Source organism: Schistocerca nitens, chromosome 3, assembly GCF_023898315.1.
Source record: "Schistocerca nitens isolate TAMUIC-IGC-003100 chromosome 3, iqSchNite1.1, whole genome shotgun sequence".
Classification (NCBI taxonomy): domain Eukaryota; kingdom Metazoa; phylum Arthropoda; class Insecta; order Orthoptera; family Acrididae; genus Schistocerca; species Schistocerca nitens.
The window spans coordinates 983983683-984001258 of NC_064616.1; the positions used below are offsets into that span (position 1 = coordinate 983983683).

General features: G+C 40.3%; 1 protein-coding gene across 1 annotated transcript in view; it reads left to right on the forward strand.

Annotated features, from left to right (window-relative positions):
- LOC126249047 (ER degradation-enhancing alpha-mannosidase-like protein 1) overlaps positions 1 to 17576 on the forward strand; it is a 182535-nt gene that overhangs the window by 128521 nt on the left and 36438 nt on the right. The window contains exon 7 of the mRNA XM_049950674.1: positions 12983 to 13153. Coding sequence (XP_049806631.1) covers positions 12983 to 13153 — 171 coding nt within the window. The remainder of the gene's footprint in view (positions 1 to 12982; positions 13154 to 17576) is intronic.

Here is a 17576-nt window from a genome sequence, read left to right on the forward strand (position 1 = left end):
ATATGAAACACATGACCATCTGGCTTATCAAGGTGCTAAGAAAAAGTTTGAACAACTCCACACAATTGATACATCATACTTGGCAAATATTGTGTAAAAATCCACTTTCAGTACGATGAAGAGATCTCGGACATTAACTCCTGGCTATAGCTACATGTCAGTGCCCGTTTTTCTCTCAGGAGAGGAGGCATCAGCCCCCTTGACCCCCAAACCTGCAGCACCAGTGGTAAAGAAACCCGCCAATGTAGCCAGAGATGGCTTGTCCTCCTCCTGCATCACCAAAGAAGAGGATACCTGCCAAGGTACCTCCCTCCCAGGATGAAGCAGACTAGCAGCCTACCACCAGCCATTGGTGGAAAGAGCCACAGTCTTTGTGTTGTAGAAAAAAAAGGATCCTCTTCTGTCCCAGAACTGAAGACAGGAAAATCCTCAGAAACGGAAATCTCACAAGGACAAGAAGGTAAATTTGAAGTTGAACTGAATCTTGCTGCTCCATTCTGTGAGAGAACATTCAAGGGTACTTTAATGACAGAAACACTATCCTTTTGTGGAACATTTAACAGCATTCAAGAGACTTCGGATGAAGGCAAGGCATTTAATAAAAAAAAAAGAATGCAGGAGTGTTGGGAGCAGTATATATCATCTAAGAGAGCCCACACCAAATTGTCTCAAGCATGCACTAAACTCTGACGCATTTGAGGCCACCCGTCATCCGTAGTAGTTCTTGGCATCTCCAAGAATGGCAACATCTGTACTTATCCCACAGTTGTTGCTGAATGTCTCGCAGCACACTTTGACAAAGTGTCCCCATGCAGTAACTACCATCCCAATTTCCTGATCCAGGAATGCCAGGCTAAGTGAAACTATTTATCCTTCCATTTAGTGTATGGGAGTTCCACAGTGCTTTAGCAGAGCGTTGGGGCAGAATCACTGGATCTAATAAAATCCACAATCAAATGCTTAAACACCTTAGCAACAATAGCATAAAACATGTCCTCAGGTCTTTCAAATGTGTTTGGTAGGAAGGAGAGTTTTCCTGTCACTGGTGGGAGGGTATTATTATTCCTTTCTCAGAACAAGGAAAAGACTCTTTGTTTTGGCTAGCTATTGACCAGTCTCTCTAATGAACAGGCTCTGTAAATTATTTGGAAAATTTGTCAACCGATGACTGTTTTGGTGCCGGGAAGCCGAAGGACATTTAACACAATTTAAAGTAGGTTTCAGGCACTCTGATCCACCACAGACCAAGTGATTCACACGGAATCTGCAGTGCGCATTGCTTTTGCACACAGTCAACACCTGATTTGCGTGTTTTTTGGACAGCAAAAGGGGTAAAATATCGCCTGATGCCATCACATCCTGACTGCTTTGCATGAGTGGGGTTTTTGTGGTTACTTACCCATTTTTATCCAGAATTTCCTACCCCTCCAACTGTTCTGTGCCCAGATAGGTTCAGCCTCAGCAGCCAATATGTACATGAAACATAGTTCCCTCATGGACCGGTTCTGAGTGTGACCCTCTTTACCATCACAATCAATGGTATCATGACTGCAGTGAGACCCACAAACTCACTGTCACTGTATTTGGATGACCTCTACCTGTGTTACAGCCCTGTCATAGTGCACTGCTGAAAAGCCAACTTCAGGGGTCCGTACAGAAAGTACATAACTGGGTGATGAAATGAATATATATTTTCTCTCACGAAAACTCACGTCGTGCACTTTGTTAAATCAGCACTGTGAATCCTCACCCACAGCATTACCTTAGTAACCAGTTACTTTAAATTGTAACTTTCGATTTTTAGGCCTTTTTTTTACCAGTAAGTTAACATGGTTACCAGATGTATGCCAGCTCAGGGCAAATAGCATGAGGAAACATAAATGCCTCAAATTTTTCAGCAGAATATCTTGGGGTGCAAGCAAAGGCACATTTATTCTGAGATTCTATAAAGCTGATTTTAACCCAACTGCACTATGGGTGTGCTGCTTACTCAGCAGTAGCAGTTGCACCACCACCACCGAGCTTGTTAGATCGTGTAAACCACACTGGTGTGCAGTTGGCAGTTGGAGACTTTCATATGAGCACCGTAGACAGCCTCCTAGTGCAAGCTGGTATCCCACAAATGAAGATCAGACTCTGACACCTCTTGCTGTTCCACAGTCAACAGTTCAGACTGTTTACAAACCACCTAAAAATGGGCAGACCAGCACGTACATGACTGGACGCTCTGTGCAAGGACCTCCAGTTGCTCCCTCTTATGTGTATACATATAATACACCCTGCAGGCTATAAATTTAAAAAATGTGTGACCCTCTGACTCAGAGTTGAAATAATGAATGTTTTCGCTGGTTTCGTTGTCTAGGGGTTGGGATACATAGTTGCCACATTACAAGCCAAATACTGCTGAGTCTACAGTATACAATATGAATATACACATGAATCGAATGGTTGAAGATTCCTGTCACTCATCAATTGTGAATTTTGAATGTGACATAAAAATTTTCAAATGAAAGATTGCAATTAAATAAAACCTGCAGGTACTATTTTTAATGGCTTTAAATGATGAGTACGATAGCAGAAGTACCTTTTAGAATGCCGTTTATTACTGCAAAACACTTATTGGTGTCGATGGTCCAGCAATTAAATAAAATGTAAGTTGAATAACAGTGAAACAATAGATTCCTACTTCACGTAATTAGTTATGAACAACAACATAGCTTGCAAGATATTCACTTCTAAACGCATGCAACGTCTTCACTGCAGAAGCCACATAAATCTCACAAGTGGACAAGTCGGCACTACGTAATATTTCTTTCTCCCACGACCACACGCAAACTGCTCCACTGTCCACGTAATTCCTGCGACCGACCGTCACTGCTTCCTGTCCAACACTTCTCTGTCCTCTCCGTGACCCGATGCCCCCCCCCCCCCAATCCCCCACTACCATCCAGTCTCTCCATTCACTGTAGTCGCCTACCATAATAATGAGCACTGTGATCGGCTACAGCGCTCCCGCTATGTCTCCAAGCCAACGCACACTCGCAAACATATGGAAACACATATGAAATATTGGATTTACATTTAAATAACTTGAAATTAAATAAATATTCCTACGGCTGAACCATAAACATGCTCTAACACGCATTATGAAATACATAAACAAATCAAATAAACATATATCAAAGGAATGGAAACAAAGGGTAAACCAGTAGCATAATGTCTGTGCTTTCTAAAACAAAGTAAATATTAACCAATTTCTTCACGAGTAGTATATATTGGATATAAACAAAGACATAGACGAATAAATATATTTATAAGCTTGCTGCTACTTTTTTTTCGTGTAACTGGGGAGTACTTTTGGCCTGAAGCGATTAATAATAATCGACCACTTGACCTCCAATAACTCGTGTACTATTAAAGTTACATGCCTGTAATTAATACCAATTTAGGTTTACACTAACAGCTTTCTAAAGACATGTCGATCAACAAAATCGGATCAACCGTTTAGATTTTGGAAATCCATTGCTGGGTGTACTTGTATAATTTACAGTCAGATACTAAACTTTTAAGCTAATAAAGATATTGAAAATCTGATTACACCATCAGAATCGTCATACAAATAATGGTAATGTACATGTTTCTTTTTAAGGTATCACGATTCCTCTGGCTATTATTAATTTCTACATGTGCTGTGAAATGTCTGCTATTATGGTTTCACAAAGTCCGCCATCTTTGGCCTCTCCTTCATCAACACAAAGCACAGTCCTCGTCACAGCGTCAATGTGGAATTCCCAGCCACGCGGTCGGCCTGGACTATGCGCTGGGGCTACTACCCCTCTTCCACCGGTCAATGTCCAGCACAACGTGGCCGCCGACAAGCTCGACCCGCCAAAAGGCCCCCGCACAGCCATGCCAACTCTGAACTTAGAATATTTTCAGGGCGCCCCAACTCGCCCATTACCTCACAGCCCCCACCCCTCCCCAGTGGTGTGTACTCAGTCCTGTGATTGGAATGGACCTCTTCCATGGCTCTAAGAAAAATCCTGACTCCGCCTTTCTCAGGTGCTTATTCTGTTCAGTTGGCAAAAGTACCCCAATTGAAGATGCACCGACACAGATGGGTCGAAAGTGGACGACATGGTTGGTTATGCTTTTGCACCCACAAAGGGGATACGAAAAGTATTCTCTGCTGATTGCATGCAATGTACACACTGCAGAGTTTGTTGCCATATTGTGGGCTCTGCAATACATTAAAATTCATGCAACAAATAGCTTCTTGGTTTGCAGCAGCTCTGTGAACTGCTTACAAGATACCTCTCGGTGCTACTGCGATGTTAGACTGCTTTATTTCTTCGTTGATAGTCCTTGGTGTTGACATATTACATTGCTATACTAGCTGAAAAATTGGGATGGGGGGGGGGGGGGTGGGTGGAAGTTAAAGACTGACAAATATAAATGATGTAGCTGACAGTTGCACAATTGCATTTAACAGTTATTTACTTTCACTGTTCACAATCCCCCAATATTACACAATTATATGGCCAGTTCACATTTGGCAAATGTTGATAAGCCTCGTTAATAGGTTGCAGGCAACATCAGCATACTGCTACAATAGTTTGCTGTTGAACATCTATGAGCAGTAAAAACCTAACCACACAGTTCACAGTTCTTGCAGAATAATGTGGTACGTGGGACACTCAAATAAATTAGACAGACATTGTCATTAATTGTTCTAACACATGGCCTATTTGTGTTAAACTTATTCCACTGTTAAGTTGTTGATCGGCCATGGACTGACTGTCTTGGGTCCAAAAATCGGGTGTCTATATATCCTCGCAATAATAGGCACTGAAACTACACCTTGTCAGATGTTTTAAGTTACAGAAATTACTATTAAAACGTAACTCATTCAATTAACTGAATATATCAAAAAATTCCTTCTTTTCAACAGTTCCTTCTAACAGAAAGGTTAGGCTAAATTATTTGTTTAAATATTGAAATTAACAGATACAGTTATACAATTTTTTGACAACCTGGTAATTATTTTGGAATTAAGGGCTGGCTTTGCTAATAGAGCAAAATAAATACTTCAAGAATCCTAGTAGTTCTTCTTTCAAATGTCTGTAATTAAAACAGAATTTATGTTTCTTTGTAACTCAACAATAATCTGTCATGAAATAATTTCTGATTTCCCCTGTAATGATCTGTAGCAAAATAATAAATTAGGAAATTAATTACATACACAAAATTAGACCTGGTGTTATATCCTTTAAAACTGAGGGCCGCCTTTTTCTTTTATGGAAATGCAGATTATACTCATGCATGTTAATGGTAATCAGGCAAAAATGAAAATAAAATGAATTTAAGGAGGCAGATGGCAATACAAGAGAGGAAGTAGAAAGATCCCAACTTGGTACATCACACTACTCATGCATGTTAATGGTAATCAGGCAAAAATGAAAATAAAATGAATTTAAGGAGGCAGATGGCAATACAAGAGAGGAAGTAGAAAGATCCCAACTTGGTACATCACACTACCCAGAAACTTTCTGGTTGCTAACATCCAAGACCTGCTAGTTTATCTCTACAGCTCTGGAACCACCATAACATTCATGTGAACATCAAACTACATGGGTATTTCGGGAAATGAACTACTGACAAATTAGCTAAAGAAGCAACCACAGGAGATGAACTTGAACTCCGAGTATGAGGCACAGACCTACGACTGCAACTAGGATATTAAATTGGGACCAGCAAGGTGTGGCCTACTCATCTCCAAGCCTCTTGGAAGGATGCCATCACACTGTGATGACAATGTATCAGCCACATCAGACTTTCCCCCAAGTTCCTTTTATGTCAAGAACAATCCCCCCTCCCTGATGTAGCTGTGTTGGAACAGCTCATATTCTCACAGTGTGTGCCCTGCTGGTTGGCCTGAGATGAGTCATCAACCTGTCTACTTCCCTAACCAAAATACTTGTGAATGATCACAGCTACTGAAGTCGTGCATTTTCTGAGAGAAAGTAGATTTCATAACAAAATTTAATGCACCTCAACATTTTGTGTTGGGGAATGACGTTGGCTTGTGCCTCTTGCTCTGGTGTGTGTCCATAGTGGTCCCAAGCTACTTTCCCCACTGCACTGCCATTTTTATGCACATATTTTATTTATCTTACTTTTTGAGCTAATTAACTGTCTGGTTGTTAGTCTTCATTTCCTCACACCATTTTAGTTGTACTGACTGAGGATGACCTATCTTGGTGTATGCTTCAGCAACTGACCACAGTTTTCAGATGCCTGGATTTTATCCCACTTCTAACTATCTGACTTAAACTACTGTCATGCATAACTTCAACCATGGGCACAAGATCACAAACACTGGAGCTGACAGTTCTCCTTTTCTTATGTTACTTCAATTTCTAGTCAAACAAGAGACTGTTAAAATACTGTTCAGTCCCTTGGAACCCATAATCATAATCATTTATGGTTCTGTGAAATGTCCAACATATTCTTTAAAATTTTAGGGAGAAGTTTTTAGTGTGTTACCAGGGTGACTGGATCATCCCAGGTAATGTGACTACATGGGTGGTAGTGAGTGAGGTTGGAAGAGTGTGTGTGCAATTTTATTTAAAGTTTACTGTTATTTATTTTATAACTTTTTAGAGGTTTTAATTAAATCTGTTTCTACAGATTTTTTTAAGGGTGTTTATAACCTCACCATTGAGCACCCATAACTCTCTCTGAGATAGAGAGAGAGAGAGAGAGAGAGAGAGAGAGAGAGAGAGACTATAGACTTTCTTTGTTTGTACTATGAATGTTGCACGAATTAGGTGATGTAAAAATTAAAAACAAAAGCCGATATACTTTGCTCATTTTCATTCCATTTTGGGGTAACATCTAAAGCAGATTTGAAGTTATCCGGGGCCAGTAAAATCTAATGCAAATTGTGTGTGGTAAAAATTCGAGAAGTGTTTCAGAATCCAACTTTAAAAAATGATTATATTGATTAATATGTCTTGCTGTATTAATTCCGTGAAGTCTGTCGAAAGTAGTTATCCCTCATTCAGACCAACTGCTCAGTTCACGGAATCAGTGCAGGCAAGACCATCAGTCTTCACAAACACAGGAAGTCCTGACTTCGTGCTAAACAGTGTTCATTATTCAGGAACACACATTTTGAATGAGTTTCCAGCAACCGTAAAATGTTTTAGCTACTAATAAAGGACATTTTAAAAGAAGCATAATGTATTTATTGGTGGCACACTCCTTCCACTTCATTGATGAATTTCTTAGCAGAACCAACTGATGTAGGTATTATTAACTATGTCTCACATAAACACTATGTAACACCTGACTTTGGCACAGCTTCAGTAATGCAATCTATGTAAGTCAGCCTTTCAAATTGTTCTTGTTATTGAACATGGTTGACTGCACTAGCCTTTTTAATAACATGTAAACAAATAAATGTATTTAAAAGATTGCCCCCCCCCCCCCCCCCCCCCCACACACACACACACCTTTGACCAACACCTCAATGGATGTGGAAGAAATGTTACTATATTAGTTTTTTGTAAATATTAATTGTGTATTTTTGTTTTTATGACATATTCACATCCTTGATCTCATTATGGTTGTATGGAATGAACATTGTATCTCACAAGATCTGACCTTATAACTCACTGTGTACTGTAGTGTTTTTGTTATGGTTCATTAGAACGGTGGTAGTTTCATGCTTTCCATTCACACACGTCTGTATCCAGGGTTGCTAATGCACAGTAATGTGATGGTGCTAAAGCTGGAGAGAACTTATTAAAATGCCATTGCTGTTAGCTGTGTTTCCACTGGATGGCTGCCCAGAAGAGGAAAAAGTGATAGTGTTCAGTTTCTCATAGCCATATTGTGTGCCAGTATCCAAGTTTAAATCTCAACCATCATGACATTGTTATGTGAATTCAAGACACGTGTCACGAGTGACATATATCGGTTGTTTGATGTGGAGATGCTATGCCAGGCAGACTCCATAATAGTCTTCCAAAGGTATAGACTCTGCGCTGGCTCAGGATATAGGCCTCAAGTCTCTCTTAGATCATAAATGACAAAAAAATTACATGCCCACACTATGATCATTTGTCACTGTCATTTACACTAATCGTTCACTCTTAAAACACAACTTTCTTCCAAAGGAAGAATGACGCTGTGTAGTTTCCAGTTACTTTGGAAGAAAGAAATCAATAAGTTGGCATATTTTTAACATTTTCATTCAGTAATGTAATATGCTTCCCCATGAGCTGCTGACCTTATCAGTGGGGTGGCTTGTGTGCCTCTGCAATTTAGGTCATTTGACTGATCTGGTCATGTAACTTCAACCAAAATGGCCTTGCTATGCTGGTACTGTGAACAGCTGAAAGCAAGGGGAAGATATAGCCATCATTTTTCCTGAGGGCATGGAGCTCTACTACTGTATGACCAAATGATAATGGCATCCCCTTGGGTAAAATATTCTGAAGGTAAAATAGTCCCCCATTCAGATCTCTGGGCAGGGACTACTCAGGAGGATGTAGTCATCAGAAGAAAATAAACTGACAATCGACAGATTTGAGCATCGAATGTTGATCCCTAAATCGAGCAGGTAGGTTAGAAAATTTAAAAAGGAAAGTACATGGGTTGTAGTTAGATGTAGTGGGAATTAGTGAAGTTCAGTGGCAGGAGGAACATGACTTCCAGTCAGGTGAATACAGGGCTATAAATACGAAGTCAGATAGTGGTAACGCAGGAGTGGGTTTAATAATGAATAAGAAAATAGGAATGTGGGTAAGCTACTATGAACGGCACAGTGAATGCATTATCATAGCACAGATAGGCATTAAACCCATGCCTACCACAGTAGTAAAAGTTTATATGCCAGCTAGCTCCACAGGTGATGAAGAAATTGAGAAAATATATGATGAGATAAAAGAAATTATCCAGCTAGTTTAAAGAGACAAAATTTTAATTGTGTTGTAGGACTGGCATTAGATGGAGGAAAAAGAAGAGATGGAAAACTAGTAGGTGAATGTGGACTGGAGAAAAGAAATGAAAGAGGAAGCCACCTGGTAGAATTTTGCACAAAGCATAATTTAATCATCATTAACACTGGGTTTAAGAATCTTAAAAGAGGATTGTATATGTGGAGACACTGGAAGGTTTCAGATTGATTATATAATCATACAACAGATATTGAGGAACCAGATTTTAAATTGTATGACACTTCGAGGGTCTGATTTGGAATTTGACCACTTTTTTTTAATATGAACTGTAGATTTAAACTGAAGAAATTGAGAAAAAGGTAGGAAATTAAGGAGATAAGATCTGGATAAGTTGAAAGAACCAGAGGTTGTTGAGAGTTTCATAGGAAGCATTAGGCATCAGTTGACTAGAACAGGGGAAAGGAATACAATAAATGATTACTGGGTAGCTTTAAGAGTTGAAATAATGAAGGCAGCAGAGGATCAGATAGATAAAAAGACAAAGCCTAGTAGAAATCCTTGGATAACACAAGAGAAACTGATTAAATTATTTAATACAGAGATACTGAATTTAATTGATGAAAGGAGAAATTTTTAAAATAAAACAGGCAAAAGGGAATGCAAATATTTAAAAAATGAAGTTGACAGGTAGTGCAAAATTGTGAGCAGGAATGGCTAGAGAACAAATGTGAGGATTTAGAAATATATTTCACTGGGGAAAAGATACACTACCTACAGGAGAATTACAAAACACTCGTTCGACCTATACTTGAGTATTGCTCATCAGTGTGGGATCCATACCAGATCGGGTCGACGGAGGATATAGAGAAGATCCAAAGAAGAGCAGCGCGTTTCGTCACAGGGTTATTTGGTAACCGTGATAGCGTTACGGAGATGTTTAGCAAACTCAAGTGGCAGACTCTGCAAGAGAGGCGCTCTGCATCGTGGTGTAGCTTGCTCGCCAGGTTTCGAAGGGGTGCGTTTCTGGATGAGGTATCAAATATATTTCTTCCCCCTACTTATACCTCCCGGGGAGATCACGAATGTAAAATTAGAGAGATTCGAGCGTGCACAGAGGCTTTCAGACAGTCGTTCTTCCCGCGAACCATACGCGACTGGAACAGAAAAGGGAGGTAATGACAGTGGCATGTAAAGTGCCCTCCGCCACACACAGTTGGGTGGCTTGCGGAGTATAAATGTAGATGTAGATGTAGAAAGAGCCCTTAGGGGAAAAGAGAAGCAGCTGTATGAATATCAAGAGCTCTGATGGAAAACCAGTCCTAAGGAAAGAAGGGAAACCTAAAAGGTGGAAGGAGTACTGAGTGGTTATAATTAAACTTTCCTTGTGTAACACTTTATAACACAGAAACTAATCACTGTAAAACTAACAAATGTGGTAATATTAATGACCAGAGTATGGGGTGCATGATTTCCATGCGTCACAATGCCGTCTAGTTCCAACTATGGCCACCAGGTACCATGATAAGTCATGGTGATTCATAGTCTCACACAACTGACCAGTTGCAGTGCACTTGTTGACGTGTCAATGTGAGGTAGGACAAAAGGAGCAGGGCATTATTGGTGAAGCTCTGTTATCCAAACAACAGTAATGCTGCAGCTGCATCTAAAGAATGTCTCCAGCTGAAAGGATTACGGAAGGGTCCTCTTTCTCCACATGTGGTGTGGAGCGTGATGAAGTTTGAATCAACTGGAGAATTGGGTGTCACTCCGGGAAGAGGCCAACGACCAGTTGCACCACATGTGGTTGATGAAATCGCTGTTGCTATGGCGGATGATGCTGCGCACAGTTCCCGATCATCAGGCATTGCACGTGCTGTGTTGTGACAGTTAAACATCCTGTGGTCCACTGTACGGAAGGTGCTTTGAACCATTCTCAAATGGTATCCGTACAAGATCCATATCGTACAGCAGCATGCACCACAGGATGAACGACGACATGCTGACTTTGCTCTCCACTTTCTCGCAAGGTTTGAAGTTGACAAGGGCTGGCCCTGGACCATCCTGTAGACATATGGGTCTTATTTTTTTTTCTGACTTGTGAGGTGAACACACAGAATTTCCGAATGTGGGGATGTTAATCTCCAGTCACTGTGCATGAAGTTCCTCTGTATGGTGAACATGTCACAGTACGGTGTGGCTTCATGGCTACTTTCATCATTGACCCAGTCTTTTTTGAACAGGTTGGTGCTAAATGATCAGTGATGTGCAATGTGACTCGTAACGTTACTACCGTATGCTTCGCCAGCATGTCACACCCACCCTAAAGGAGAGACGCATTGAACTCAGTTGTTTTCATGCAGGATGGGGCCCCACCGCACATTGCTCGTGAGGTTCACCTGTTTCTCTGAAACATATTTGGAAATGATAGAATCATCAGTCAACTGTTTCCAAATGCTTGGCTGCCACAGTCACCTGATCTCACTCCCTGTGATTTCTGGTTCTGGGGCTACCTGAAGGACAGGGTTTACCAGAGGTACATTTGCACATATGCTTATCTGAAGTGCAGCGTATCGAGAGGTAGCCAGTATATCTATGGACATGCTTTGTTCTGCTGTGGAGAATGCAATCCTGCACTTTCAGACACTTCTGGACACTGATGGGTGCCATATTGAGCCCTTCTTGTAGCAGTAATGGTATGATGTACTGTAGCAACACATTAAGTGTTTCAATTGAATTAATTCTGCATTATTTCTCATCCCCATATCCTTGACATTAATGCTGTCAAGTTTGCTACTTGTACAGTAATTAATTTCCGTGTTATAATGTGTTAAATAGGAAAAGTTTAATTATAACCACCTGGTAAAATGCAAGATCATCCTTGCTGATTTTGGCTGTGAAAGCATACTTACAATTTTTCCATCAATTGTTGTGTGGATTTATATGCTGCGAAAACCACACTTGACCACATCTGCTATGTTTACTTTGTATCTAAGGGTGATGCCAGGTGTACTTCCTTAAACCTCACGTAAGCAATTTCTCTCTTCTTTCTTTCTTTCTTTCTTTTTCTGCTGTGTGTGCTAAAATCAACCCCCACAATACATTTACTCTCGTGGGTGGGCAGTTATTAAGGATCTGCCACAATTTGAAATAAGGGTGGTTTCAGAAGTACAAAATTGGCATCCATTATTTACAACTTAAACTTGCTGCTGTGTAGGAGATAGTGCAGTATGCAGCCATAGAAAGAGTTGACAGCTTCCCTTGTGAATTTAGAGGTAGAGAAAAAAGTTACAAAAGCATTTGAAACAAAATTTTTACAGCAACTTTTTTTTTTACTCCACAAATTAAATTTTAAATAAACCTAGTTGCTAAATTTAAATGTAGATTAAGATTACAGTAAGGCCAGTCATGTAAGTGGTCAGTGTGCAGCTTACAGAGATGTGTAAATCAATTGACATGTTCCAAGTCATAATGAGATATTGTAAATGTGATCCAAGACACATACAGATAGGAATAACTAAGCACAAACCACTGAGTGAGATGGGAAAGTGGAAAGATACAGGACTCTTATTTGGAAGGATGGCTGTTTATTTCCGTGTCCAGCCATGTAGAGTTAGGCTTTCCATCGTTTCCGTAATTTTCTTCAGGCAAATGCCAGACTTTTTTTTTAAAGTAAATGAACAATTTCCTTCCATAATCGCCCTTCCTTCTTGAAGTGAACTGTACAAATAGCGCACTATGTCAGAGGTCAGTATGCCACAAATGACAAGACTCAGCATACTAGGGACATGTGAAAGCTTCTTAATTTTGTACGAAATAATCAAATAATATTACTGTCTTTACCCGGTGTAAGACAAGCAAATGAACTAGGTCTACAATCCATTATGACATTTATAATTATGTGTACCAGCAAGCACAGAATTTTGTGAAACTAGATATAATCTCTATCCATTTACATTGAGCCGAAAATGTCTGTATACAGCAGTCTCTGTTAAGACATTTTGTTTTTTGATTTCTAGGTGTTATATGGTGATGTGGAAGAAGCCATATGTTCACATGCATTGTATTATGCCATTTGGAAATTATATGGCGTTCTTCCAGAACGATGGAACTGGCAGCGTATGTCTGCTGATATGGCATTTTATCCTTTACGACCTGAATTAGTTGAGTCCACATACCTCCTCTACCAGGTAAATCCATGTTAAAATTGTTAACCTTGTGTCTCCAAAGAACATAGCTGTTTTACTGTATAATCCGAACAGATATGCATGCTTCTAGAGTGACCTAAACAGAGATGTACTCGAGCCTCTAGAAACAGAAATCTGTTATTTTGAAATGAAATGTATGTTAAGTACTTTAGTTTAATGAGTAGATACAATCCACTTTGTTCACCTGATCAGAAAAGAAAATATGTTGCCTCAGTCAAAGCCTTGCATATCTGAGCAAACCTAAAACAACTGGGTTTGTGCAGATGCCCCAGAGGTTGCCCCCTAATCATTGGCTCTGAGCACTATGGGACTTAACATCTATGGTCATCAGTCCCCTAGAACTTAGAACTACTTACACCTAACTAACCTAAGGACATCACACAACACCCAGTCATCACGAGGCAGAGAAAATCCCTGACCCTAATCATTGATTTGCACCAACCGACACACACTTTGTCAATGAGGGTTTTGTAAAAAGGTATCTGCCACTCACACACCATGCAGTTATTTCAAGTTCCTTGCTCTCTTTATCACACAATGTTCCGCTGTCACACTAAACTGTTTCTGAAGCATCCACAGAGTTTATGCTAATGAATGACAGGTAGTGCTGACCAACCACCAGTTTGGAAAACCCATTGTACAACAAACACAGATTCAGACACTTGTAAGCCCCATGAGGTGGCTGCCATTTGCTGTGTCCCAGGATGGACGCTGTGAGGTAGCAAAAATCTCTCTTCCCCATTGTTAATGTGGTATTTCAGCAAATTGCTGTTAAAAACAGGTGTAAATTCCACTGTTGCAATTTGTCTTAAGGCTATTTTGTACCGGTTAGCTACAACATTGTGAAGAATGAAAACAAACCTGTACCCAGGAAGACAAAGAAAAACATGGAAATAATACAGTGTTGCATAAATTGGGCAAAATGTTCTCACTCTGACAAGGAATTATGATAGTATGCAGTTACGACCTTCTGAAAGTACAACTTTTAAATTTTTGTGTGCTCCAGTTATTTGTCACTCATTCTGCCCCACTGTAGCTGCCTAATGCCTGAGTGCAAAGTACTTTATGGTGAAGTGACAACCGGAGTATTCCTATTCACGGGATTTTGAAGGAGAGGGAAGAAGAGGCAAAAGGTGCACACATGTGCCCAACATTCAAGACTAAGTTATTCTTTGCAAGAATTAAATATGAGAAGGTAATATGTTAACCTCATGCGCATATATGTTAAATATTGTTTTAACAGTATTCTTGTATTGATTTTCTGCAGCTGTACTTCATTGTAATAGTCCAAGCTTTAAAATCAAAGAAAATACTGCACAACACTGATGTTAATAATTTGCTATTCTACTATTTAATGACAAATTAATTCATTTCATTCGTTTAAATTACGTTTGTGAATCACAACATAAAAATGTTCAAAGCAAAGAGATCTCTGGCACATGCTGCAGGTTAGAAATCGTGCACTTTGACACAATGAACAATGCATGTTACCAATGTCAAAACAGTAATTCACTCCACTGTACAATACTTCTCACTCAGGCATTAGGCAGCTGCAGGGGGGTGGAGTGAGGGGCAAACATCCATTGCATGTTCAGGTTTAAAAGTTGCACTTTCAGTAGATTGTAAATGTGTACTATCAGAATTACAGCCATACAAGGGATTATCATCTCAAAAAGAGAGAAAAGTGAAATTAATTTTATATTTGTTTGTAGCTGCATGTCTTCTGTTATAGTACATATTGAAATCTCAATGCCACAATACCATAGCACACTGGTAGAAGAGGCAAAACACTACAGTGCAGCCAGTTGAAGAGTGGAGTATCCTGCAGTAATTCACTGTGCCATTTTGTTTTGACTTCTGTTATGGTGTGCTGTGGTTTTGTGGCATGAGGCTTTCAGTATGTATCAGTATTGCAGACAAGTGCCTACAAACAAACAAACAAACAAATTATTTGAGTAATTCTTTCTCCCCCCTTCTCACTGCCCGCCTTACCTTCAGTGAACAAACAGATTTATATAATAGGTGATTCCTGGAGAACGTCAGTCCAATATTTTATGATACAGTAAATTTTAGATAAATATCTTACATTTTTTAATGAAGAATATGGTTGCATCTCCGTCCTGCCCCCCCCCCCCCCCATTGTATATTTCACCCCTTCCATTTCGCCTCTCCATCAGTAATAATGAATGTTCATAGGAGCAATCCTACCTCACACATTTACTGCAGATAATTGTTGACAAATGTTGCTGCTCACCATGTTATTTTACCTCATTTATGGACTGCTGTTGTAGTATATCAGTGTTCTTTCAACAGCTTTCAAGATTTACATTCCTATATATTATAATGTTATATGGAAGTTCTTGTAGACGAGTTAGGTACACATTAAGTTCATATGTCCCATTTGTTCAGTGCATACACTGATCAGCCGGAACATTACGACCACCTACCTAATAGCCAGTTTTTCCACGTTTGGCACGGATAACACTGGCAATGCATTGTCATGGAAACAGTGAGGCCTTGATAGGTCACTGGAGGGAGTTGGTACCACGTCTGGACACCCGAGTCGCATATTTCCCACGAATTCCGAAGAGGGGGTAGATGGGCTCTGATGCCACTTACCATCACAGCCCAGATGTGTTTGATAGAATTCAGACCTAACAACTTGGAGGACCAGCACATCAATTGGAACTCACCACTGTATTCCTCAAATGACTCCATCACACTCCTGGTCTTGTGACTGGTGCATTATCTTGTTGAAAAATGTCACTGCCGGCGGGAAACGTGATCGTCACGAAGGGGTGTAAGTTTCTGCAACCTGTGCACGATACTCCTTGGCCATCGAGGTGCCTTGCAGGAGCTCCAATGGACCCACGAATGCCCACGTGAATCTTCTTTAGAATGTAATGAAGCCACTGCCATCTTCTCTCCGTCCCGCAGTACAGCTGTCAAGGAGCTGTTCATCTGGAAGGGATTTATGCCCTCCATTAGCATGATAAAGAAGGTATCAGGATTCATCAGACCGTGCAATGCTTTGCCACCACGCCAATGTCCAGTGCTGACGGTCGTGTGCCCGTTTCAGTCATAGTTGCCGATGTTGTGATGTTAACATTGGCACATTCGTCGGTCGTCGGCTGCGGAGGACCATCGCTAGGAATGTTCGGTTCACAGTGTGTTCACACACACTTAAACTCTGCCCAGTGTTAGTCTGATCTTAGTTCTGTCACAGTTCACTGCCTGTCCTGTTTTACCAGTCTGCCCAGCATACAATGCCGAACATCTGTAATGAGGGGTGGCTGCCTAACCCCACGACATCTAGACATGTTTTCACTAGGTTTCACATGTGTTGAAGACACTCACCACAACACTCCTCGAACACCCAACAAGTCGTGCAGTTTCAGAAATTCTCGTGCTGAGCCCCTGGGCCGTCACAATCTGCCCTCAGTCATAGTCAGGTAGATCACACACCTTCCCCATTCTACACGCTCACTGATATTACACGCACTGTGTGTGTGTGTCTGACTAGCAGTCATTCCTCACCAGGTGGTGCTGCTGTCGCAAGGACAGGTTTATATCGATAATAGGTCGGTGGTTGTAATGATCTGGCTGATCAATGTATTACTTAGTTTTATTAATGTATGTTGTGATTTTTTGTGACATGTCTAATAATGTGAAATGTTCTTATTTTAGCATAGTTTTTATATTCTGTGTTTCGATGTGAAGAGCATAAGTTGTTACTTTAACAAGCTGACAAAGAATTTTTGTTAAAGCACAGTTGTGTATCTTTGTTATGTCTGTGACATAGGATGTAAAGACATTGTAGCTGCTAGTTTCAGTCTGCTTGACATGCCACATGTCCCAGACATATAAAATTCCATCTGGTACCAATAACACTGATCAACAAAACTGCTCCAAATTACCCAGTGGAAACAAAAACATGTAAGTGGATGCAGATTGGTAACAGGGAACTTAATGTATCACAATTTTTTTCTTTATCTTTTACAGTGATGGGACCTGTACAAAAGTTGTCACCATTTTACACATGGAAGGTTTGGATTGTAGGAGGTACACTGAAATCTGTTAGGCGTTTTAGAAAAGATAAGCTTCTGGTCGGAGAATCTAGCTTGCATTAAGCAATGCAGATCAAAAACGAAAACTGCTTGGCAGTTACCCAATTGGGATTGAATTGCACGACATTGTAATCTCTAGCAGGGTGTTGTTTCTTGCAGAGACTTGATGTTAGTGAATATAAGTGTTAAAGGATGAGTGGGAAGGGGATGGTTTGGTACATGTAAGGCACACTATGAAGAGTGTCAATAATGAAAATGCATTTGTATTAACCAGCTCTTCAGCATTACTAGAAGTGAGAATCTGTGTCCTTAGCTCAGCACAATTAAGTGACTTTTGT